This window comes from Tursiops truncatus, chromosome 6, assembly GCF_011762595.2.
Source record: "Tursiops truncatus isolate mTurTru1 chromosome 6, mTurTru1.mat.Y, whole genome shotgun sequence".
Classification (NCBI taxonomy): Eukaryota; Metazoa; Chordata; class Mammalia; order Artiodactyla; family Delphinidae; genus Tursiops; species Tursiops truncatus.
Window position 1 is genome coordinate 11876828 of NC_047039.1, and position 26428 is coordinate 11903255.

Consider the following 26428-nt stretch of genomic DNA (forward strand, 5'->3'; position numbering starts at 1 on the left):
CCTTCCTCTGCAATTTTTTGGAAGAGTTTGAGAAGGATGGGTGTTAGCTCTTCTCTAAATGTTTGATAGAATTCACCTGTGAAGCCATCTGGTCCTGGGCTTTTGTTTGTTGGAAGATTTTTTTCTTTTTCTTTCCTTTGCGGTACGCGGGCCTGACACCCTGTATTCAAAGCATCACTTCTTAGCTCTGAGCTCTGATACCAGCCAGAGGAGGTATCTCTCTGGGGGGTTCAGCCCCCTTCTCCCTGGAATTCTGCCTTGGGGAAGGAGATAGCTCTAGTGCTAGAGGCCAAGATATGCAGAAGGCAAATATTCTTCTCATTCCCAGCATTTCTCTTTTTTCGCCTATCCTAATTCAAGCGTTTTGCCATTGGCAATTACCTATTTTTCAAAGACATTTTTGCAGTGAGCACAATATTGCTCTTTTACTGTGAGTCACTAACCCTGGTGGGGTACCCATGTGGGATGTCTGCTCCTGTCTCCATGATGTCCCACTCTGAGAACAGAACCCTTACTTCCTGCAGATTCACACTATGCAGCCCAGCCCCTGGCCCAATTCTTGACATCAGACACGCACACCTTAGTGAAATTGGGCCAGATGGATTCTCTTGCCTGGACATTTGAAATTAGGATTGAAAGAGGGCTAGTCTGTTTCTCTGTCACCACAAGAAACATGGGATGGCCAGTGCTCAGAAAGCAGAGAGAGTTTCTCATGGAGATGGAAGGAAATCGCCTTTAGATGGTGCAGATGTGGACATGATGTGGGAGGGAAGCACATCCACGTCCAGAAAGAAGGAGAGAGGCTGGGAGAGAGGGAAAGAGGGGGAGAGGGAGAGAGAAATCCGCTGCTCAGATTCTGTTGGTTTCCTAGTTCCAGCCCAGCTGTTCTTTTGTGTTAGCTTCTATACGATAGCCTGGTAAACTTAAATGAACTTCCTGTTTTTGCGTACGGTAATTTGGAGTAGTTTCCTGTTAATTTGAAGCCAAAAGACTCTGAATAAAATGCAACCTGGTATCAGGAAATGAAGTTGCACATAACCACAGAACTGGCCCATTTCAGGGCTTGGGAACGGTAAGGATTCCTCCATCCCGGGACACGGAGGAATGTTAGTGGAACAGAGACTAAAGCAGCCAGTGAAATTAGTGTCAGTTGTTTCAGGGACTTCAATAATTTTCCTTTTGAGGCTGAGACTTTAGGAGGCCACCTTGAAGGATGTCTGACCGTGCTGGCGACTCCTCGGGACTTCAGTATGGTGCACAGAGACATGCACCAGTCTGAGGCTGCCTGGCTTAAAATGGATGGGGGGAAACAGGTCAGTTATGCAACTCTGCTCCTGGAAGTCCTTTCTGCTTATAGTATAGGAGCTGAGACCACTTTTGGTCCGTTTTCAAAATTCATCGTAGGACTTCCTGAGCTGCAGCACTTCCACTCTGTGGGGCAACCTACCTTGAGAGCTAAACGTGGTGAATCAGTTACGAAACAGTGATGTCCTAGCGCTTGGAAAGAGGACATCTGGGATGTGCCAGGGGTGTTGGAGACTCCTAATCTTTCAACGCTTCTTCCAAGTCTGTCTGCTGCACCCTCTTGCAGGACAGAGGTGCTGACACCTGCCAATGTGAAGCACTCCTTAGGACAGGTTTTGGATGCTCTATTGAGCTAAAGAGGTGAAACAGGCTCTCTGCTGCCCTCTTGCACCCTAAGGTGAAACCCATTAAGCAGAGAACTGGGCACAGCCCTTCTAAGAAACTGAAGCCCGCCATGCATGGCCCACCTCTGACTGCCCAGCTGAACAAGACGTCTAGAAAAGGCATCCTACAAGTTGAATCTCTCTAACTTAACGGGCTGCCAGCTAAGGTCTTACAGGCATTACACTGCCAGGAAACCTCAAGCCTGGAGAACAGGGTCTTTGGAGGGACACAAATCCACGCCACAGGGCTTTTTGATCCCTCAGGCAAACCCAGGCTCAAGCTCAGAGGCTGCTGGCTCCCTTCAGAAGGTGTCACATGCCCCACAGCTAACTCCTTCCCAGTCTCCTTCCAGGGGTGGCCCTGGAGGACCCAGGACAAGGACCAGGTCCTCGGGGGAGGAACCTGGAGTGGCTCTACTGGAGAACCAAGGAGCTCATCCTGCAGGATTCAACAGGCGATGGCCACGCACTTCATCAGATAACCAGCGACCGACTTGGGGCTGCTGTCTTGGAGGCCCCCTCCGTCTTCATTTTTAAGTGGAGGCTTTGTGGTTATTGTCTGGTCTCTCTTCCTGCATTCTGTATCAGATGGGATATAGATGGCAGGTTTTTGTCATGTCCTCTACAGACTGAACAGGCTTGGGACTGACTTGCAGAAGGAGGCGTTGTCTGGGAATAGGGCCTCAGTGGGAGAGGTGAAGGTGTTGACATTGGCAGGTACATCAGTGCTCTGTGACCCCCTGCCATGGGATGAGGCAGGACTCCAGGCCCAGACAGGCCTGGTTCATTTTGTTTTCCTGGAAAGTTTGAATTGCATCAAAGACAGCTAATGGATTTCTCTGTGTGGCCCAACTACAAAGTATACCAGCAAGGCCAGAAGGCAACGGGGATCCCTCATGGCCGTGAAGTAGCCACACGCACAGAGCAGCAGAGACAGTAGTCTACAAAGAGGGAAGGAAGCACCTCTGCAAAGAGGAGAGAGAGACAGAGACAGAGATAAAGATAGAGAGATACAGAAAGAGAGAGACAGGGAGACAGACTGATTCATGATTGCTTTCCGGCTGTTCGTTTCCTGGGGGGAGGTGTTGCACCCTGCTTTGGACTCCATCCCTGATACTCCCTCCGCCTTAAAAACAAACTTTTAGGGCTTCCCTGGTGGCGCGGTGGTTGAGAGTCCGCCTGCCGATGCAGGGGATGCGGGTTCGTGCCCCGGTCCGGGAAGATCCCACATGCCACAGAGTGGCTGGGCCCGTGAGCCATGGCCGCTGAGCCTACACGTCCGGAGCCTGTGCTCCGCAACGGGAGAGGCCACAACAGTGAGAGGCCCGTGTACCGCAAAAAAAAAAAAAAAAACAAACTTAGTTGTGAAATAACTATAGATCCAGAGGAAGTTGCAAGACAGGACAGGGAGGTCCCATGTGTCCATCAGTGTTCCGCCCACGGTTACAATTTACATAACTGTAATATAATATCAAAGCAGGAAGTTGACATCAGTATAATGTGTGCTATTTTATCATGTGTGGATTTGTGTAACCAACACTGCAGTCAAGATACAGAACTATGCATCCCATAAAGATCTTACTGCTACCTCGATATAGTCACCCCTCCTCCCACCATTCCTAATCCCCAGCAACTACCAATCTGTTTTTCATCTCTATAATTTCATTATTTTGAGAATATTCTATGAGTGGAATCACAGTTTGTGACTTTCTGAGACTGGCTTCTTTTCCTCAGCATAAATCCCTTGAGATCCGTCCAGGTTAGGGTGTGTATCACTTGTCCACTCACGTTATTGATGACTAGTAGCCCATGGCACGGATGGACCAGGGTTTTTTGAACCATTCACCCAGGGAGGGACATTTTGGTTTTATCCAGTTTGGGGCTATTATAAATAAAGCTGCTGTGAGCATTTGTGTACAGGTTTTCGTGTGAACTTGTATTCATTTCTCTGGGAATAATGCCAGGAGTGCAATTATGGTGAGCGTACGTTTTGTTTTTTTTAAGAAACTGACTACTTTCTGGAGTGACTTACCATTTTATGTTCACAGCAGCTCTGCACGAGAGTTCCAGTTTCTCTGCATCCTTGCCAGCACTTGGTATCGTCATTTTTAATTTTACCTGCTCTAATAGGTGTAGAGTGATATCTCCTGGTGGTCTTAAATTTTATTTCCTTTATTGCTAGTAATGTTGAACATTTTTTCACAGGTATGTTTGTCGTCTGCATGCCCTAATTGATGAAATGTCTCTTCATATCTTTTGCCCATTTTCTTTTTTTTAAAAATGTATTTATTTTATTTATTTATTTTTGGCTGCATTGGGTCTTCATTGCTGTGCGTGGGCTTTCTCTAGTTGTGGCGAGCGGGGGCTTCTCTTGTTGCGGAGCGTGGGCTCTAGGTGCGTGGGCTTCAGTAGATGTGGCACATGGGCTCAGTAGTTGTGGCTCACGGGCTCTAGAGCGCAGGCTCAGTAGGTGTGGCGCACAGGGTTAGTTGCTCCACTGCTTGTGGGATCTTCCCGGACCAGGGATTGAACCCATGACCCCCGCATTGGCAGGCAGATTCTTAACCACTGTACCACCAGGGAAGCCCTGCCCGTTTCTAACTGATGTGTGTGTGTGTTTACTATCAAGTTTGTTTGTTTGTTTGTTTTGGATGAGGGTGCATCTCCTCCAACATCTTTTTATTTTTAGTATTTTATAATTGAATTTATTTATTGGTTTATTTTATTATTGGGGTATAGTTGTTTTACAATGTTGTGTTAGTTTCTACTGTACAGTGAAGTGGAGTTCCCTGTGCTATATAGCAGGTTCTTACTAGTTATCTATTTTACACATATTAGTGTATATATGTCAATCCCAGTACTATCAAGTTTTGATATAAATTATCTTGTTTTGTTAACAAGTTTGAAACGGGCTGTTGTTACTTGCAAACTTATAGGTAGTCTACTTTGTATTTAGTGACAATCATAATAACATCTAATGTTTACTGAGCACACACTGTGTCAGGCATTGTCTCACTGACTCCCAGGTTTTAGCTCACTGGATATTCGTTGTTTACAAACATCATATATTGTTGTTCTAAACATTACCCGCTGTTACAATTTAGTTTACAAATAACTGTCAGCATAAACAAACAGCTCTGGCATTGCCTAAATTCAAATTGGCTGCATTTATTTGTGTTCCAGTTGATTGAAAAAATTCTAAGCCACTGATACACAAGTCAGGATAGCCGCTCTTCAAGTGGAATAACAGTGCTCACAGTTAAAACATATCACATAGTACACACCTTTGTATTCGTTTTAAGTAAATATCTGACCATGTTCAGTTCAACTCATTCTACAAAAAAAAAAAATCGCCCAAACTTTAGTTTCCTCCTAAAACAAAGGCAGAAAATAAATGCCCATTTACATTACATAGTTGCTTTTTTTATGTTTTATTTTTTAATGTCTTTATTGGATTATAATTGTTTTACAATGTTGTGTTAGTTTCTACTGTACAACAAAGTGAATCAGCTATATGTATACATGTATCCCCTCCCTCTTGAGCCTCCCTCCTACCCTCCCCCATTACATAGTTTTTAAAAACCCGCATTGGTGTGAGTGAAGCAGATACACAAGCAGTGATCAGATATTCTGAGTTCCTGGATGAGGTTGGGACCGTATTTCCTGAGGTTTGGAAAGAGATGGGAAGTTTGTTCAGGGTCCCCAAGACGCCTGCACAGTTGGCCGAACAGTAGAACCACCCCGTGATGGGCACGGCCCCTTTGGGGACTGGGCAAGCTCCTCTGTGCCCCGGGGCTGTCAGTGTGAGTTACTGGTGAGTCATTGAGCAGGATTGCCCTTGGGCACCTGGCTTCTGGGTGATCCATCATCTGTGCTGCTGCTTCTTTCCACACTTCCAATCAACAGGAGGACGCAGAGCCCATTCCCACATGTTAGACAGTCACGTTTCACCCTTGGAAGAGGCAAATGAATGGGGTTCCCATGGCGCAGCCGGGCAGCACATGGGATTCAGGGAGTGGCCACACAAGGCATTGCCAGAGTGGAGGGTGGTGTCAGCAGAGTGAAGCTGCAGATCTGCACATCGTGGACCCAAGTCACTTTGACCAATATCCAGCTGCTGTGTTTCGATCACAATCAGCTGTCCCAACCCCCAGCAGACCCAGCAGGTCCAGGAACATCCTCTGCCCTGCCCGTCTTTCTCAGCGAAGTTCACAGCAGCTTTGGACAGTGAGGTGTGAGGTGCACGCAGCCCACCCTCCCTCCCCTCCATCTGTTCCCTGGGCACCCCCCCCACCAGCCCTCTGAGCCTCCCAGCTTTGACCTTGTTCTTTTCTCTCCTCACCCTTTGTCCTTTGGACTTGATGCTTGGTCCATTTTCTTACAAACCATGTTTCTTTCTTTGTTCCGTCACCATGTTGCCTTATGCCACGTCAGGGGAGCAGCCCTGGGACTCTCCCTTCCAGTAAGGTTCCAGGGGTGGTTCTACCCACTCTCCCTCTTCCCAATATTCTTTTCTCTCCCCCTCCCCGCAGTTCAACTCCAGGCCTCACCACTTGCCAGCTAGGCTGTTTGCAAGTTACCTTTCCCATCTGACTCTGTTTCTTTTTTTTTTTTTTTTTTCGCGGTACGCGGGGCTCTCACCGTTGTGGCCTCTCCCGTTGCGGAGCACAGGCTCCAGACGCGCAGGCTCAGCGGCCATGGCTCACGGGCCCAGCCGCTCCGCGGCACGTGGGATCTTCCCGGACCGGGGCACGAACCCGTGTCCCCTGCATCGGCAGGCGGACTCTCAAGCACTGCACCACCAGAGAAGCCCCTGACTCTGTTTCTTTTATAAATGGGGTCCTTTTTTGTGAGTCCCTTTCTCACAAGGCTGTTGTGAGATTTATGGATTATGTTACCCCAGGGGTTGTGAGGAGAGGGAAAGGGGAATTCTTGTTTAATGGGCACAAATGTTCAGTTTGGGAAGATGAAACGTTCTGGAGATGGATGGCAGCACATCATTGTAAATATATTTATATATCCCATCACATCTTAGTACTCAGATCGTAACTAGCTAATTCTAGAAATTGGCAGCCCTCCCCCTTTCTGTCCCCCATCTTGGTCTCTGCTCGCAGGTCGTGACGACCTGTCCCCCACCCCCTTGTCCCAGCCCCACCCTCTTATCAGTCAGTCAGGGGGACTCACAGAGCACTCCGCTTCCCCAGCAGCGGAGGACCGCTCACTGGCTGCCATCACCATGGCAACTCACTGCCTCCTCCCCCCTCCCCTCACTTTCCAGAGCCAACAGATTTGTGGAGTTCCAGACTTCTCAGGGCTGGGAGGGAAGAAGAAAGAGACTGGGGGAGGGGAGAGAAGCTCCCTTGACTGCAGAGGCAACCACAGGGTTCAGGTTGGCTTGGAAACCCGATCCCATCCAGGTATGCAATGTGGCCTCTGTTGTCCCCGCCTGTTGAGGAAACCTTTTAGGTATCCCTAGGCACTCCTGATTCCCTCTGAGATGGGCCAGTGTGGGGCCCGAGGGTGATGGGCTAGTGGCGTGTGGCATGCACGGTAGGTAAGCATGATGTTCAAACAGAAGATGGGTCTCTTCTGCTGCTCTTGCAGCACTGCTGGTTCTATCTATGATTACAAGATAGAACCAGTGGCGATGAGCTTTGCAAATGCCAAAGGCTGTCGGGGGGCGTTCGTTATTCTGGCCACTCCCAGTGTGGTTGGCCAGAGCGGAGCAGCCTAATGAAAGGTCTCCCCTCCTGAAGTGAAGTGGGGGGCTTGGTGATACATGTCCACATGGGACCTCCTGGAGGACAACACAGGGGCAGTGGGCACAAGATGCCAACCAGTGAGTCCCAGCTGTGGGGTACAGCCCGGGGGTCAGCGCCAGATCTCGAGAACCTGCCTCTTCCCCAGCTCACCTGCAGAATCAACACATCCATGTCTTATACATGCAGGACCTGCGACGTGTAGATAAACGCTCATTGGTGCTCTTGTAGTTAGAAAAAATAATTTCAAAACATGGGCTGAATTCGAGGTTAACTTTTTGTCATGATGTGCGTCCTCAGTCAGCAGGGCTGTGGTGGTAGAAGGTGAGGGTCGGTGAAATTGATGGCGGTTGAACAAACCCTCCTTTAAAAGGGTGAGGGCATGGAATTTGGACCCAGGCTACAAGGTGGATGGACCTTGAGGACATTCTGCTGAGTGAAGCAAGCCAGACACAAAAGGACAAATACCGTATGATTCCACCTACATGAGGTAATACATGAGGTAATGAGTTTGCTGGAATAGGCAGATTCACTGAGACAAAAAATAGATTAGAGCTTACTGGAGGTTGTGAGGAGAGGGAAAGGGGAGTTAGTGTTTAATGGAGACGGAGTTTCAGTTCGGGAAGATGAAAAAATTCCTAAGATGGGGGGCAGGGTGATGGTAGCACAGCATTGTGAATGTACTTAATACCACTGAACGGCACGCTTAAAAATGTGAAATGGGATTTCCCTGGTGGCGCAGCGGTTGAGAGTCCGCCTGCCAATGGAGGGGACACAGGTTCGAGCCCTGGTCCAGGAAGATCCCACATGCCGTGGAGCAACTAAGCCCGTGCGCCACAACTACTGAGCCTGGGCTCTAGAGCCCGCATGCCACAACTACGGAGCCCGCATGCCACAACTACTGAAGCCCCCGTGCCTAGAGCCCGTGCTCCACAACAAGAGAAGTCACCACAACGAGAGGCCCGCGCACTGCAACGAAGAGTAGCCCTTGCTCGCCGCAACTAGAGAAAGCCCGCACGCAGCAATGAAGACCGAACACAGTCATAAATAAATTTATTTTAAAAAATGGTCGAAATGGTAAATTTTATGTTATGTGTATTTTACCACAATAACAAAAATCACCCCCCGCAAAAAAGCGGGGAGGCGAGGCTGGTTGGTGGCCAGGTGGCTGGCTGTTCCTGCCGTGGAGGTGGGGGGACGCAGGGCTTCCTTAAGAAGGCTTTCATGGGGAGCAAGTGTTCTGCAGCGCTCCATAGACCTCTGCGCCCCTAACTGCCTCACTCTGCCACTTCCGGCCAACTGGCTGAGGGTGGGCAGGCTGAGAGGTTTGTGTCCTGGGCTCCCTGCCCCCATTTGCTGAAGCCACCACGGATGACCCGTCACCTCCCTGTAGGGTTCCATCTCATTTAGGAATCACCAGGGTGGTGATGACTTTGAGCTTCAGTCATGGTCTCCCTTCCTCTGGAAGGTGCAGGTGGGCGAAGTGGGCTGTGAGGACCCACCAGTGCTGGCCAAGTGGCCACAGCAAATGTGTGGGCCATGTGCCAGCCAGGTGATGAGAAGGAAGCATTGTTCTCCTGGGACCCCTGTGCCATGCCCACACCAGCTCCAGGGCCCGGGGTACCTGCAGCCCCTCCTTCCCTTCTGATTCACTGTTCAAACCCACCAGCCCTTCTGACAGAGCTAGAAGCAGACACCAAGCCCTCCAGGGAGCTATATTTAGGGTTCATCTGTTCTTTCTGATTTCTCCTCTAGATTCCATATTCTCCCACCCCCAGATCCGAAAAAGCTAAAGAATCTGGAAATCTTTCATCATTCCCTCTGTCTAGGTGCTCTTTCTTCACTGGGCAGCTCGGTTTGCAAGCTGGGCTCTCACCCTCACCTTCCCGTACCACTCCCTCTTTCTTTCTTCATCCCCACCGTCACCCTCTGGTTCACCAGCTCCAGAGGCAGCACAGAAAGCAAGCTATTTGTCTGACATCATCTTCTACTCCCCGGCCTGCTAAGAGTTACTCACTCAGGCAATCCCTGCTCCGCCAGAGGAGACTGTCCAATTGCCAAGCAACCCACTGTTGGCCAATCACGGAGCTTGGAGGTGATGTCATGGCAAGAGCTGAGCAGTGGTGCTGATGTGGAGAGAAGCCCAGGGTACCACTAATTGAGGGAGTGAAGAAGGGAGCAGCTCACTTCTAACTGGACTGCAGGTAAGTAGAAATAGAATGCAAATTATTTGAGGCTTTTCAGACAAAAGAAAACAAAAACAAAAACAACCCAGCAGCTGCAGAGAGGAGAAGCAAGGAGTCTGGCATCTATTGTGTTGCCTTTCGGTTTCACTCAATTAAACTTTGTCAAATCCTGGTGGAAACGGGGCGAGGTGAAGAGGATGGTGCCTGGCAGAGGGGCGAGGGTGGGCTCCAGGTGTTTCTTCTATTCTGGAGCTCAGGGGACAGAGGATGGGTGGGAATCGCCAGCGTTTCTTTCAGATCGGATGTCCACTGTGAGTTCTTTCTGCATAAAAATGTTTTGTTGCTGAGGCAGAAAGGTTTTGTTCAGAGTCTGGCTTTCCCCGGAGCGGCTCAGGCCCACCAGAGCGCTTTCAAGCTGGAAGCTGCCCTGTGGTTTACGTTGTCTTTCTCAGCCACAGCTGTTCTGTCTCCTTTTCCCATTTGCATCATCCTTTGCTTTCTCCTCTGTCTGCACTGGGTTACTTTTTTCTCTTGGTTCTAAGGGTACAATGAGATCACCATCTCTTCTCGCTCCGCCCCACCCTGAGGTCAACCTGGTCCTACCTGGGCAGGGATGGCTGGCTGTACTGCTGCGAACTGCTGGAACCCACACCTGCCACACCCTGGTCCCTGCCTGTGACCCAGCCGCCCACCCCTGGCGCTCAGCCCGCCGCCCTGGCCAGGAGTTTAGGCATTGTCCCCACCTCATCCCCAGGAACCAGGGATTTGACAGCCAGTGGCCAGCTCTGTCCCCACGTGGTGGTGCCGCCTTTGTTTTATTCCTCTTGGAAGGCACGGTCAGGTGTGAAGGAGTCTCATTGTCCTGAAAAGGGCAGGTCTCCAGGACCCTCTTGGGTGGCTCAGAAATATCCAGGCAGCACGTGTCGAAATACCTTGTGCAGGGACCCCCGTGTCTCAAGACCAAGAGAGTAGTGGGGGGAGAGGGGGGAGGGACAGCCAGCAGGGTGGCCTGCAGGAGTCCTGCGGGGTGGGTGGGAGGTTGAGAGGGGATGCGGAGGAATCTGTCTCCACTGAGGCTGAGGCTCCCTCTAGGGGGAGGAAGCCTCTCCCACAGGCAGGGAGTCAGGGTGCCGGGGTGGGGGGGGGCGGGGGGATGAGATCATCTTTCAGATAAGGAGATAATCTTAGCGCTAGAGCCAGCCGTGAGGGGGCAGAGGGGAAAGGTCTGATCCACAGCTCCACAGAACAGAGCTGGAGTTGCCCGGAGACCCTGACCCACCCTCTAGGGTCAGCCAGACCCCCTCTCCTCAGCTGGCATCACACCCTCACCTTGCCACTGGGAACGATTCTTCCGCCCCTCCTTGAAGCCCACTTATCGCTGCCAGAGCCAGAGCACCTGTCAGCAGGTCCCGGCCCTTCTGGGATCCCCAGCTTCACCTAGGCTGCTTGGGGAACAGGTTTGAAGTGGGCAAGGATCCTCAACTGCTGGATGGATCCGCCACAGAGGACTGTAGGGAGTGAGCTCCCCATCGCTGAAGGCGTCCAAGCAGAAGTTGGATGACCACCCAGCAGGGTAGCTGTAGAGGAGATTTCTGTGTTGTGTTGGAGACTGGACTGGATTAGTGTTTTTCAAACTGCAGGTTGAGACCTGTTAGTGGATTGTGAAATCAGTTTTGTGGGTTGTGACTGGTATTTTTTTTAGATAAAATGGGATAAAGTGGAGAAGAAAAAAGTCAAAATGCATCTCATATAGTAATGTTTCCTGTACCATTTTTAGTTATATATTCTCAGCTATGTTAAATATAAATATTATTATGTTTATAAATATATTTAATAAGTGTTATATTTAGAAATAAATATGAATATATTTATGTTTATATTTCAGCTATATATAGGTGTATGTATATATATGTATGTACAGTTATATATGTGTATATATGTATGTACATATATATACACATAGACGTATATATGTCAGTATCATGACATATACCTATTGGATCATGATATAAAATGTAGGTCTTTATTGCGGATTTCAGTAAGAAAAAGGATTGAGAGACATTGGGCTAAGTAACCTCTAATTTTCCTAACTATAAGACTGTAAGCCTATGGATAACTCTTATTAGACTGTGAAGTTCATTTAAAATTTAAAAAGATCTTTGACTGTGGTAAAGTACACAGAATGTGAAATTTACCAGTTCAGCCATTTTTAAGTGTATCGTTCAGTGATATTAAGTGCTTCACATTGTTGTGCAACGTCACCACCATTCATCTCCAGAACTTTTTCACTTTCCCAAACTGAAACTCTGCCCCCACTAAACAATAACTCACCATTCTACTCACCCCCGCAGCCCCTGGCTACCCCCGTTCTACTTTCTGTCTATGAATCTGACTACTCTAGGTCCCTCATATAAGTGGAATCATAGTGCTTGTCTTTTTGTGACTGGCTCATTTCACTTAGCTGAATGTCCTCAAGGTTCATCCATGTCATAGACTGTGAACTTCTTACAAGGAGAACTGTTTTGTTCACAAGTGTCCCATGTACAAAATAAGTGCCCAGAGTCCAAGTGTTGTTTTAAATGGAAAACTGTGTCTCTTTAAGGAGAGACTTTGTTCTAAAGGACCCATCAAAGTCAGAGAAGCCTGGTCTAATATCGTCCCTCTTGAGCAGATTGTTGGACAGACATGTTATGGCTGGTGCGGTAGCGGGAGTGTCTTTGCATTTCTTGCTTCCTTATGTATATCTCATTGTGGCTCAATCATAGAAATCCTAGGGCGAAGGGAGATGAGCTGCCTTCTCTCATACAATGAGGCCGCTTTAACCACATTTTCCCTGTGGGACGGAAGCAGGCTGACTGACAAGATTTAAAATAGAGCAATCAAGCCATAAACTGAGATGCAGAGAGCGAGGTCGTGGAACAGGAAACAAGGACATGGCAAAGAAGGAGGGTGAGAGAGAGCTAAAGCGAGACTGTCTACATGAAACCAACCATGTCGAATGGGAAAATTCAGATCTTTTGTGTTCTTGATTTTAAACAATTGGATATCTTAAAAATCAAGAGCATAACCAAAGAAAGGCTTCATTTTTCCTGAACCCCTAAGATCCTCTCTCCAGACCCCCTTGATATCTCCGTATTATTTCCTACTTACCTGGAGAGTATCATTTGGAGATCCAGAATTCCCAGAGATTTTGAAATCATGAGTAGGTAGACAGTTTGGGGGGTGGGGTGGGAAGGAGGATAGAAATTTGGAGGAAAATTCTAAAACATGCAATATGTAATTTTTATAATGCCGTGTAGGGAACCAAACTCTCTCCTTCCCCATCCTACCCCCCTCCCCTTTTATTTTGGCTTGAGAAATAAACATACATCATGTATAATCTAATTTGCTTATTAAATTAGAACTTGCTATATTTAGAGATGTGATAGTCTTGGAAAAGTTTACTTTTTCTGCTTTTCTTTGGGGAAGTGTAAGGACCAAAGAAAAAAAAATCTCCCCTGACATTTTAAAAAGCATTTTTCAGCGTTTTACATTTCTGGTCCCAAGAGGAAGACAGGGAGACACACAGATAAAGGTACACCACCCCTGCCTTCTCACACACACCTATCTTGTTTCCCCAGCAAAGCTCGCTGGCCTTTTCCATCAATCCAGACTGATCATTGTGTGTCTACTCTCTCAGGGTCCTGCTGTCCACGGTGGGTGGTGAGAGGCAAGAGGACAGAATAGAAGGGGCAGGCATCTGGCGGGGTGGCCTAATTTATGACAGGGCACAGGCAACCTGAGAGTTCAGAGAACAAACCAGTGAATGTGAGTACAGAGAAAAGAGCTGAGCGCAGACTCTGGGGTAAAAGACCTGGCGGGGAGGGGGATGGGCAGAGTGCAGAGTTAACAGTGGATCATTTGGGTGTCAGTGCCCAGAAATCCAGACCAGGTAGGGAGCAAGGTTCAGACTGAGTATGTGGAAATAGGTGGATAGACTCGGTCTGCTGATGGCCCAAACACAGCTGGGCTATAGATCCCAGGACAGGTCTGTCTGTTTCCTAAACCTGCCACGAAACCAGATATGTATGGACTCAACAAAGATTCCATGAGTCCCTCCTGGAAAAAAAACTACTTCAGAAGTAGTCTAGCTAATCAAAAAGTTTTATCAAATTAAAGAACTCAAGTACAAAAAAGGCAGGCTATTGATAATGATCACCAAGAAAGAAAACACTAGAATTTAGTCATTGTCTCATTATAATCAACACGTTCATAAAGCTGAAAGCAAATGTCAAATATCTTGAGGCTGGGGAATAGATCTATTAAATTCATCATTGTATTTCTCCTTAGTACCTCGCCTAGTGCATATAGTAGGTTCTTCATAAATATTTGTTGAATGAATAATGCAAGAAAGAAATCAATAATGATACTCCAGAACTGAAAATCCAAGTCATTGTGACAAGATCATGTTTGTAGGGAAAGGAAGCAGAAGTATGCTAAAACTCTTATCTCATAAAGAAAATTATTAGATACTGTTTTATTCTTCATGTAATGAAATTTACATGCATACCTCACTTTATTGTGCTTCAGAGATATTGCTTTTTTTTTACACACTGAAGGTTTGTGGCAACCCTGTGTTGTCAGATGATGGATAATTATTATTTAACAATAAGTATTTTTTAGACATAATGCTATTGCACATGTAATAGACTACAGGATAGTGTAAACATAACTTTTATATGCACCGGGAAACCAAAAAAGTCATGTGACTTGTTGTATTGCGACATTCGCTTTGCTGTGGTGGTCTGGAACTGAACTCGCTATGTCTCCAAGGTCTGCCTGTAGACATAAATGATTTTAACTTAAAGATAAAAGCAAGATGTAAAACTTACAAAGCACTGGAGAAGAATGAAAGAACAAAGAAATAAGAGTGATATTGTGAAAGAGAAGGGTCTTGCATTAAGGTAGCTAAATGTTGGGCCAGAAACAAGGCTTTGCTCCTTCTACTTAATCTTGGGAATGACACTGGACCTCTTGGGCCCTCTGAGAAAGGGTGTGAACCGGAAACGCTAAAGATCTCCATGGCTCCTCCCACTTATGGGCAGAGAGCTTGACCCCTGGAAATGTTCACAAATCTATTGCTTGTTCTCTGCTGATGTGAAAATGATTTAATTTACTACACTTGGTAGGTCATGTGTGTGCATTTTAACAGGGACTTTCTGAGGCAATGCCTGACACAAAAGAGTGCTTAATGGTGAGACTGGGCCACCCATGGTTGGGAGGCCCATCTGGCACAGGAAAGCCTTCGTGTGTCCTTCAGCCACATGCCCCAGGCAATCATTCATCTTGCTTACATTTACACTTGGCCTTGTGTCTGAAGAAGTACCATGGAACTTTGATATAAGAAGACTCTGGTTGAAATCCCATCTTTATCATTTTCTACTTATACAACTTTAAGCAAATCAAGTCACCTACCTGAATTGATCATCTGTAAAATGGGTATATTAGTATCTGTTTGATAGGATTTGGAGAGAAAGAAATGATAAAATATATATGCCCAGATTACAACTATGTAAAAATAATAGACATAAAAAGAAAACTAGAAGGAAATGCCAATACCAAAAAGCAGTAAGATGACAGGGATTTGTTTCCTTTTCTCTGTCACATAGATGTTCTGAAATATGATATTAATATGTTTGTAATTAAAACATTATAGATAAAAGGAATAGATGCATATATATATGCACTTGAAAGTGCCTAGTAAACTGTAAAGCACTACAAAATATTCCTGTTGTGACTAGGAGTTAGATTACAGGGACGTGTTCTACATGTTGATGCTTCCAAGTGCTTTGACCCCAGGACCTCACACAGAGCTGGGTTCCAGTCCCTCGCACTCCATCCAGCAACCCTGCACAGAAGCCCGTGCCCCTGACTTTTACTTCTACTATATTGACTCTTCTGCATCTATTGAATGGAAAATAAAATTAGCCCAGAAAGTACCATCACTGTGGATTATTTGGGGTTGTCCATTTTGCAGACTTAATTTCCTTCCTCTGGCTTGCCTACAATTAGGAGGGGCTCCTCAGACTTAGGCCACCAGAGCTCTGCACTTGCCAACAGGTGACACCTCCTTATTTCCTGGAAACACCACTTCTAGGAGACGAAGCTGCATTTCTCAGCGTGTTAGGGACTGTCTGGGGCTCCCACCATTTCTTCCCTTTGAGGCCTCGGAAGCAAACCTAATGGTGGGGGGAGCGGGGCGGTGATCAGACAAGCACAGTTTCCCAAGGTCAGTTAATGCCAAATGACGGTCAACCCTCAGTATCTGAAGGTTCCACATCCACGGACATGGAGGGCCGACTGTACCACGCCTGGGACTTGAGCGTCCATAGATTCTGGTATCCGTGGGGGTCCTGGAACAGATCCCCCGTGGATCCGGAGGGATGACTATATTCTGCTTTGCCCAGTGTCCGTCTGTGAATCTCAATAGTCCCTTCTTGGCCTGTGCTCTAAAATCTACTCTTTCTCCCCGTAGAACATGGTCCTTGTTACTGCCAGAGAATTGCCAAGGGCTGGCAGAAACTTCCAGAGGCTCCAAATTCCCACCCAGGGGACCCATGTCATTCTTTCATTATTGAAAACCCCTGTGGTTATTTTAGGAACTAGCGGAGGGCTTGGCACAGAATTAAATATTCAATAAATATTGTGGAAGGGATGAAAACCACAATCATGAAAAAATAATTTATCTCCTTTTCTTTTTAAAAACCCAAAGAAGACATAAGGCTGCCAATCAGGGAGAAATAACCAGGTTACTGTATGGACACGATATGTATGGATAGGATTCTATGACATTTAAGTAGCTCGTGCAGCTTACTTCCGGTGAATATTATAATTTCAACAGGACTTTTAAAAAGACTGATAATTGGCATGAACCTAAAGAGCCAGCTTCCTGTCCTGCTTGGGGCTAAAGCACGTGGGTCAGAACTCAGCGCTTCCACAGCCTGACTCTGTACCAGAGTTCTTTTACTGTCTCTGAACACTCTTGCCAAGGTCCACTCCATTCAAACCATTTAGATGTGCATTAGCTTATTTTCTCTCAAAAACAGTCCACATGAGATGTGACACATCCTGATGGCATTATCTGGGCAGTGTTGGCAGTGACAAATAAAATGCTTGCTCACTTGGGTCGTGTGGGCGGTCAGAGATGCCTCCGGCCAGGCGTGCACACGGTAAAAGGCCACGTGGCATCTGAGAGCTGGATGCTCTTCTCTGTCAGCCACTGGCCACAAGCAGTGATAGCTATTATTGTTGAGATGATCCTCGGCATCACCATTTCCTCTCTTCCTTTTTTTTTTTTTTTTGCGGTACACGGGCCTCTCACTGTTGCGGTGAGCACTGGGAGCTGAGATGCAGTGAACGAATCATGGATTTGAACCCTGGCTCTGTCACTTATTGAGTGTATTAGTTTCCTGCGGCCGCTGTAACAAATTATCACAAACTTAAAGGCTTCAATCAACAACAAATCCTTCTCCCGAAGTTCTGGTGCCCAGAAGTCCAAAAATGAAGGTGTCAGCAGGGCCTCATTCCCCCAAAAGCTCTAGGGGAGGGTCCTTCCTGCTTCTGCCAGCTTCCAGTGTTCCAGGCATTCCTTGGCTTGTGGCTGCTTCACTCTAACCTCTGTCTCCATCTTTACATGGTCTTCTTCTCTCTGTGTATCTCTCCCCTGAATGTTTCTTTCTTTCTTTTTTTTCTTTTTTTTTTTTTTTTTTTTTGCGGTACACGGGCCTCTCACTGTTATGGTCTCTCCCGTTGCGGAGCACAGGCTCCGGACGCGCAGGCTCAGCGGCCACGGCTCACGGGCCCAGCCGCTCCGCGGCATGTGGGATCTCCCCGGACCGGGGCACGAACCCGGGCCCCTGCATAGGCAGGCGGACTCTCAACCACTGCGCCACCAGGGAAGCCCCTCCCCTGCATGTTTCTTAGAAGGACACTTGTCATTGGATTGAGGTGCCACCCAGATAATACAGAATGATCTCATCTTGAGATCCTTAACTGACTTAAATCTGCAAAGACCCTTTCCAAAGAAAGTCACATTCCCAAATTGCAGGGATTAGGATGTGGACATACCTTACTGGGGGACACCATTCAACCCATTACACTGAGTGACCCTAGAAATGCCACTTAGCCTCTCTGAGCCACAATTCGCACCTGTATAAAACAGGGATAGTAATTCCTACATCACAAGGTCATGATGAAAAAGTGAAATCATTTGTCACATAGTAGATGCTCTGTAAATACACATGCTTAATGATGCAGCTTCCAGCCCTGTGAAGCTGAGAGATCTCAGTTGCAAATCCCTTGGGCATGCATACCTCTGCTCATCTTTTTTTTTTTTTAATCTTCTTTTTTTTTTTTTTTAATTTATTTAACCTTATTTTTTGGTCACACTGCACGGCCTGTGAGATCTTAGTTCGCCAACCAGGGATCAAATCAATGCCCCCTGCATTGGAAGCGTGGAGTCTTAACCACTGGGCCGCCAGGGAAGTCCCCTCTGCCCATCTTTAGGATGTCTCCTCTTCCCAGCCCCATCTTCTTTCTCTGTCTCTCTGACCTGTGCTCTCTACTTGATTCCTCCTACACCTAAAACTCCTAGCATAACATCTTCCATTGACGTGTAGAGAGCACTTAATACATATTTTTCATTCAATCATATCCTGAGGCTAGACTGTTTTTCCCCGAGTCCCCAGGACCATGGAGGAGACAGCAGTTAGTATCCAGTCCTTCCACTGGCCACAAGAGAAGAGCTTATAAGTCAGAAGACCTGGATCCTACAGCCAGCTCTACACCAGCTAGCTGTGTGACCTTAGCTAAGAGTCTTAACATCTCTGAGCCCCAGGTTCTTTATGAAAAGCAAAGCTGATGATGCCTGTCTTAACAGCCCAGACCAGCCTCCTGCAAAGATCAACTGGGATAATGTAGGCAACCAGAACTGTAATCAGTAAAGTGCTCCATGAGTGTAGGGTCTTAATTATCATTTCCAGCTCAAGCCAAAGGGTGAGGTCCCTGACTCCAGATACCCACGCCTACAGAAAAAGCCCAGCTCAGTCCCCCTTCTTTCTCAGGGTGCCTTCTCTGCCTCCTCTTTCCTATTTGGACCCCCACTTCTGATTCATTACCCAGGTTAAGGTCCAAGGCCATGCCTTCTCCTGGCAACGGCTCACTCCCTCTGCCAGTCACCCCATCAATCAGCCTGGACATGAATGGGAGATGGTGTGGAACAGAGCTCATGACCAGGACTGTCGTATCCAGGCACTTAGCCCGCATCCCTGTTTGGGGACTCGCTGGTACTGCCAGGATCAACTTGAGTCCGAGGAGAGAGGGCCCATTGTGCTGCATCGGGAGGGGCACGACAGGGGCCTCTGGCTCCAAAGCACAAGGAGAAGAACACAGAGATGCTGCAGGGAACAGAGCCCTTCAAGGTCAGCTGACCTGGTTTCGAATCTCTGCACTTGCACTTTTTAGCTGCGTGACCCTGAGCAAGCCACACAAACCCTCTGAGCCTCCGTTTCCTCACCTGCAAATGGGGACCACAGTCCTTACCTGCAGGGCTGGTGAGGCCTCGGAAGCAGGTGTGTGGTACCCGGTAGCGTCCTTGTTGTAAAAAGCAGGGGAAAAGGAACTAATATTTATGAAACGTTCCCTTTTGCTGGACGCTTTTCTCGTTTAATTTGTACAACTCTGTGCAGAATTAAGATGGGGCGAGCAAGGCTAGACATGTGAAGTAACCAGTAACATCTACGAGAGAGATGAAGTCTGTCTGACTCCACACTGGCCCAGCCCCACAGCCAGAGCTGAGCCTGCTGCCCCCATCCACTCCCCTGCCCATCCCCAGCCAGGACAGACCCTGGTCCCCAGAGGGAAAACACCTCAGTAAGCAGGGAAAGGGCTTCTCAGTTGGTCTCAGGGTCCCTCTGGCTCATGGCGCGGCAGGCAGGGAAACTGTGGGCTCATGCCACCCTCTGCCGGCACAGCGGCCACTGAGAGTGGCTGTGTTTGTCAGGGTTCTCCAGAGAGATGGACCAATAGGATACACATAGAAAGAGATTTATTATGAAGGATTGGCTCATGCAATTACGGAGGCTGAGAAGTCTCACCATCAGAGCTGGCTGCAAGCTGGAGGCCCAGGAAGGCCCGTGGTGTAAATCTAGTCCAAGTCTGAAGGCCACAGGGCCAGGAGCTCCCGTGCCTGAGGTCAGGAGAAGACAGACGTCCCAGCTCAAGCAGACAGGGAAAATTCTCCCTTTCTCTGCCTTTTTGTTCTACTCCCTCAATGGATTGGGTGATGCCCACCCACATTGGGGAGGGTCACCTTTTTTACTCAGTCTGTCACGCAAACGTTCATCTCTTCCAGAGACAACCTCACAGACACACCCAAGGATGATGCTGACCAGCTATCTGGGCATCTCTCAGCCCAGTCAAGTTGACACAAAAATTAACCATCGCGGCGGCCAAGGATCAAGTGGTCCCTATGACGGCCACTCACTGCTGGCTATTCCTCACTCCATCAGATAGTAGCTTTCAGGAGATTCCTGTCACCTCCTGTCCCCCCAGACACTCCCCAATCTGCTCCCTCCCTGCCTCTCCTGTTTCGCCTCCTTCACGCTTTCTGGTCCGGCATCAACCAGCTTGAGACCCCATAGACGCCGGGCTTTCTCAGCCTGACTTGCACGTGCTGTTCCCCAGCAGAACGCCCTCCCTGCCGTCTCCTGCTTCATTTCGACTCATCATTCAGCAGTGCCAGGGCTGGTAACATCAGGGGGCCCTTCCTAGCTCCCCAGGCCTTGTGCTGAGTCTGGAGCCCTGTCTCTGAGCTCCCACAGTAATCCCGAATGCGGATTTCCATCTCTGCACGGATCACATAATGATTACATTATTCCTTAGTATTTGTTTATTCTCGTACTCCAGGGTTGTCTTAAAGGGGGTCAAGCAGTGCTTAGAACACTGGTTCGGAGCAGGCAGGGGGCAAGAGAGCGAGGGGGAACTGAAAAGGTATCTTGACATCCTCTGTCCAATGTCAGAATGCTCTGGGCAGGAAGGTCCGGGCTGGGTGTAGGGAGGAATTCAGGACACAGAGTTATCTTGCAAATACCTCCCAGGCGATTCTGACTTAGGGTTTGTTTCTCACCTTAACCTTTCCTTCGGACCAGGCCACTGAGCTGCACAGGGAGACAGATCAACATGCATTGATACGTTCAGTTTGGGGAAACCCATGTTTGAGTCTCAGGGGGTCTTGCGATTGGGAAACCAATTATGAAACGATAAACTTCTCAATTATGAAATTTTCCAAGTTTGGTGCTTGGAAACTGAACTTGACTGAGTGACATGGAAGAGGGGGGTCGGTGTTTGGGGAAGGGAGAGTCAGCCTGGAGGTGGGGGCAGATGACGTACCTCCTGGGATTTCCTCCCCAGTTGTGTAAAGACCTTCCTTATGCGAATAACCTGTCAGCTAAAACGATCTGCTTTTCGGATTTGTGACAGTGTCCTGAGCTGGTGGCAGACCTACCCTGACTTTCACTAGGACTCACCTCTCACATTCCAGAAAACATGACCCTCGCGGGTAGGTACAAAAACCGTTTACGTAATGGGGCACTACAGCATAGGGTATTTCTGTACACGCATAGAGGTACTTATATGTGCATAGAAGAGATAAAAGGCTGACAGGAAATACACCTAAGGGTTAAAAGAGGTTATCTTTGGATGAGGGGTGGGATCACAGCTGAGCTCTTCTTCCTTTTACTCATCTGCACTTGTTTTTAAAAGTCTTTACAATGCCCATGTATTATTTTTGCAGTTAATCCTGTTTTTAATTTGTAAAAGAAAATCAGGGGAGAGTTCAGGGCAGTAGGGATGGGGGAGAGGCCCAGAGGAGGTGGGTTGGACTGGACCCAACAAATCAACTCTAGAGGATTCCCTGGTGGTCCGGTGGCTAAGACTCGGCGCTTGCACTGCTGAGGGCCTGGGTTCGATCCCTAGCCAGGGAACTAAGATCCCACAAGCTGTGCGACGTGGCAAAAAAAAAAACCCAACAGTTATCAGCTCTAACTCATGACCTCGCTGTTTCCAAATCCTCCCCAAACACTGAGAGACCAAATGGGGGTGGGGGGACCCCTCCAGCCCTCATGGACACCAACCTCACTGGCTTTGACCACTGCACTGGGATGGTCAGGGAAAGCTCACAGCCTGACCTTGTCACCCAGGGAGAGGCAGGACCACAGGGATGGCAGTGGCCTTCTTTACCTTCAGGGAAGCACGGTCAAGTACTCTGAGAATGGAGTGTGGGTTTCCTCCGTCCTGGAGCAAAAGGAACAGAATATCCTGGGCACGTATGGGGACATAGAAATTGAGGTCCAGGGTGCCGGCGGGGGCGAGGGCACTGGTGCTTGGGGTCCATACCTGCAGGCATTTTGCGTTCGGTACCACAAAGCGAGATGAGGTGCTGGAGAGAACATGGGGGTCTCTGGGTGCCCTGGAAGGCGCAGGTGGACGGAAGTGGGTCCGAATCACACACAGGGATCCTGAACAGGGCTGCTCAGGGCAACATGGGCTGGGTCTCCAACCAAGGGGTGGGTTTGGGGGGTTGGGTGCCTCTGTGGAGCTCGGTGACCCCCCTGCTGCTCAGGCACCCTCACTTGCATGGGTGCTGGCTTCTGAGTCTAGGAAGGGGGTCGCCCTCTTCACCTGTCGGGTGTTTTCACAGCCTACAAAGAGAAGATGAAGGAACTCCCGCTGGTGTCCTTGTTCTGCTCCTGTTTCCTGGCAGACCCCCTGAATAATTCATCCTATAAATATGAAGGTACGTGAGGGTCACAGTCGGAAGAGTAAAGACGGAAGCTTCCTGTAGCTTGCATCCAGGAGGCCAGCACCTCCACCGCCGTTTCCTGAAAATCTCCCCCCTACATCGCATTCTCTTTCCCAGAGCCAGTAAACGCCACAGCTGATTCTGAGGGTCTAAGTCCCACGCGAAGGTGGGCGTGGGGCTGCGGCCTGGGGGACCAGACAGCAGCTGGGGGTCTGAGTCAGACCCTCTGCAGAACGCCCTCGATGTCAGCTTTTGTTCATGTGCTGTGGAGGACGCAGAGGCCGAGTAGACAGGGGGTCTGCCCTCGGGGTCACCTAGCCTAGAAGGGGGACAGTCCTGGTGTGAATGAGCCGCCCACAGGTCTCCTCAGTGAAGGGTCGAGAATGCTCTGAGCAGGTCCAGATGTGGCAAGGGACTTCCGCTCTTCAGCCGCCCAAGGAGGCTCTGGGATCGCTATGCCACCTGAGCCCTGTGACAGGTCCCAGGACACTGGCAGGGAGCACTGAATGGCCACGTCCTGATTGGAGGTGGTGGTCAGGGCAGAGGTCACCTCTAGCTTCCTGGGGCTTCAAAGGAAAGGATGGGTTTGGTCTGGAAATGACAGGTGGGAGTGCTTGGGTCACCTGAGATTGTTTTTTCTGTTTAGGCTGGTGTGGGAGAGAGTGTAGGAGAAAAGATGAAAGCCAGCGGAGAGACAGTACTGACTGGAGAGAAAGAAGAGAGCAGGGTAGGACGGGGCAAGGGGAGAGGTGTCCGAAGGCCGAGCCATCGGATCGGTAGCGGGGCGAGGAGTGGATGGGAGGTGGGTGGTAAGTAAACGCCTCAGTGTGTGCCAATATAGGCAAGAGCTCAGCCACCGGAGGAAGCTTGTCAGAAGCAGAAGCAAAGCCAGTTGCTACAGCCATTACTAGAAATCCCTTATCCTGGGGCCCCTGCTCGCAGAGTCTGAGAGCTTCCTGTGGCCACCAACTCCTTCAGCCCCATCAGGGCCCAGCGACGTTTGGTGCCATGTGTAGGACAGACCCAGAACCCTGGTCATTGGTCTGCCTTGGGGACCTCAGACCTCCCATGTATGTGTGCATGTGTGCATGCTTTAGGGAGGGCCCATATGGTCTTCAGGGGGTGAGCAGCCCCTTTTCTGCTCTCTGTAGCAGACACGGTGGACCTGAACTGGTGTGTAATTTCCGACATGGAAGTCATCGAGCTGAACAAATGCACCTCTGGCCAGTCCTTTGAAGTCATCCTGAAGCCACCCTCCTTTGATGGGGTGCCCGAGTTCAACGCCTCCCTCCCCCGGAGGCGAGACCCATCGCTGGAAGAAATCCAGAAGAAACTGGAAGCGGCTGAGGAGCGAAGGAAGGTCGGTGCGGTCCCTTTTTCCCCTCTGTCTGAGCATGAGGGGGGAAGATGCTGAGGAAGACAGGTGGTGGCTCTGAGCTGGGGGTCAGGTCACCACCAACCTATAGGTATTTAGGCAGCTCTTCCAGGTACCGCGCAGAGAATGAGACACCATTGAGGGAAACAAAGAAGGAAAAGCCCCAGGTCTCTAGGAGTTTGGTTAGGGGGATAAGTCACTGAATTACGTAACTCCCAGAGGGGACCTTATCGTGACAAGGTAAGACATTGACCAACACTAAGGATTTAGGGAAAGGCTAGACAATTAAGGAAAGGGGTCCTTAATTGGGGGAGGGGGAAGAAGGTCATGGCATGGTATACCTTCACCCCTTGGCGTGCCTTCCTCGCTTTCTACGGATTCTTATGGTCCAACTCTTATGCCATTTCTGCGTAAGCTTTCCTTCATATTTGAAGCTGAAAATTACCACCCTTGAATTCCTATAGCACTTCTTTTCTCTCTCTCAAGGCATATGTCGCATGCTAGCCTGGGTTAGAGTTATTTATACATTCTTGTCTCTAGTAGACTGTTTTCTTTCCCAAGTTGCTGGAATAGTGCCTGCTACTTAGTATCTGGTCACTCCATATTTGTGAATGAATGAAAAAGAGGACCGAGGGTCCAGTGGGAGAATCCAGGAAGTGTCCTCGCTTCCTGCCAATGGGCCAGGCAACCAGGCTCAGGGAGGCGTGTGTTCTGAGCGTGGAGCTCTTAAGTCATGATGCTAAAAACACACCCTGGCATGCTCACCTTCAAGGGCCTCTCTCTCCCTCCATGCTCCACTAGTACCAGGAAGCTGAGCTTCTGAAGCACCTGGCAGAGAAGCGAGAACATGAGCGGGAGGTGATCCAAAAAGCCATTGAGGAAAACAACAACTTCATCAAGATGGCAAAGGAAAAACTGGCTCAGAAGATGGAGTCCAACAAGGAGAACCGGGAGGCCCACCTTGCCGCCATGTTGGAACGGCTGCAAGAGAAGGTAAGTGGTCTTGGATCAGAGAGGAGACTCTTGGGACCTGTTCCTCCTTCCACGGCAAGTATAATGGACACGCAGACCATTTCAGGGAGCAGGCAGCCTCAGGCGAGAATTCTGTTAGGCTGGATCCTTAGAGAGTTCCAAGGGATGACTGGGGAAGTCACAGGCAAGAGAAATGAACCGAGCTTTGGAGTTCCTTGGGTGACATGCTGCCCAGCTACACAACTGAAGTTTCTTATTGTCTGAGGGAGATCAGACCTCTTGTCTTCTAGAGAAAGCCTGCCTAACGCAGGGGAGTAGGGATGAACGAGCAGTTATACATTCCTGGCTTCATCCTTGAATGGACCGATTTGACTTAATGAAAGATGCTGACTTGAGCTCTTGGCTCTAAGCCAAGGGCATGATGCGCTGAGTTGCCCACTGAGCAGGAAACACAATCCTCTCCAAATCTCTTGGTATGGACTGAGTGAGTCACTGGTCTTTCCAATATTCTACCTCTTGTCAATAAACCAAATGGTGTCGCCTGAAGATGAGAAACGTGAGAGACTGGGGTTGGTCCCACGTGTCAGTGGAATAACAGCCCGTTCTGCTGAGAACATGCTGGCCTCGTTTCCTGAGTCCCAAGGCTGCCCCAGTTTCTCCTGCGGCTCCTGGGAGAGCTCCAGCTCTGTGTTTTATTTCCAGGCGCCGCCTGCTGCGCGGTGACTCCCGGGACCCGATCGGTGGCCTCGTCCCATGGTGAGCTGCGTGGTCCCCGCTCCTTTCTGCCCAACCACCTAGAGTCTCAGGCCCTTGGCAAAGCTACTAGAAAGACCTGGTTTCTTCACAGGGGATTTGGATGTTGTGTAGGCCCTGCAGCTGGCCAGCATGTGGCAGGTCCTCCGCTCTCTTTCTCCATCCTTCTAGGGGCAGCAAGGCCTCCATCAAGTATCACATGGGAGGGAAGTGTTCCGGGTCTGATTTCAGGCTTCCCCAGTTACTGAGGGATGGGTAGGAGCAAACTCTTGCAGGAAAAAAAAAAAAAACTTAGGGATTGGGATAGGATGGGGCATGGGTTCTTAGGCTAAACCCAAGGGAAATATTGAGGCTAGAGCCATGATATGGCATTTGAAAAACTGCAAAACACTTTTATTTCATCATACCCCTATCCTCACAATGAGGTAAGCAGGATGGGTGTTATCCTTATTTTACTGATGAGGAAACCATGTTAGAGAAGGTCAAATGACTTGTCCAGGGTCACACAGCCACTAAGCAGTGGAGCTGGGACTACAGCCCAGTTCTTTGGATATGAGGCCAGGTGGCTCTTTCTTTCTTTCCTTCTTTCTTTTTTTTTAAATTTGGCCATGCCATGTGGCATGTGGGATCTTAGTTCCCCGGCCAGGTATCAAAGCCGCAGTCCCTGCATTGGAAGCATGGAATCTTAACCACTCGACCACCAGGGAAGTCCCAGGTGGCTCTTTCAATGCTTGTTTCAGGGAGACCAGCCCACAATCATCCTGCCGGCCTTTTGGCAGACAGGGAGCCACTGGAGGCCAAGGAAAGGGAGTCCAGAAACCTAGGGTTCTGTTCAGTGAGCTCACTTGGGAATAGAT

General features: G+C 48.9%; 1 protein-coding gene across 4 annotated transcripts in view; it reads left to right on the forward strand.

Annotated features, from left to right (window-relative positions):
• Window positions 1-21216: 21216 nt before the first annotated feature.
• The window catches only part of STMN4 (stathmin 4), a 6736-nt gene continuing 1524 nt past the window's right edge, over window positions 21217-26428 (forward strand). Inside the window, exons 1-5 of one of the 4 annotated variants that reach the window (XM_033859245.1) lie at window positions 21217-21229; window positions 22370-22465; window positions 23118-23198; window positions 23623-23831; window positions 24648-24839. In XM_033859245.1, the coding sequence (XP_033715136.1) occupies window positions 21217-21229; window positions 22370-22465; window positions 23118-23198; window positions 23623-23831; window positions 24648-24839 (591 nt within the window). The remainder of the gene's footprint in view (window positions 21230-22369; window positions 22466-23117; window positions 23199-23622; window positions 23832-24647; window positions 24840-26428) is intronic. The other 3 variants (XM_033859246.2, XM_073805677.1, XM_073805678.1) reach the window with 3 other exon arrangements.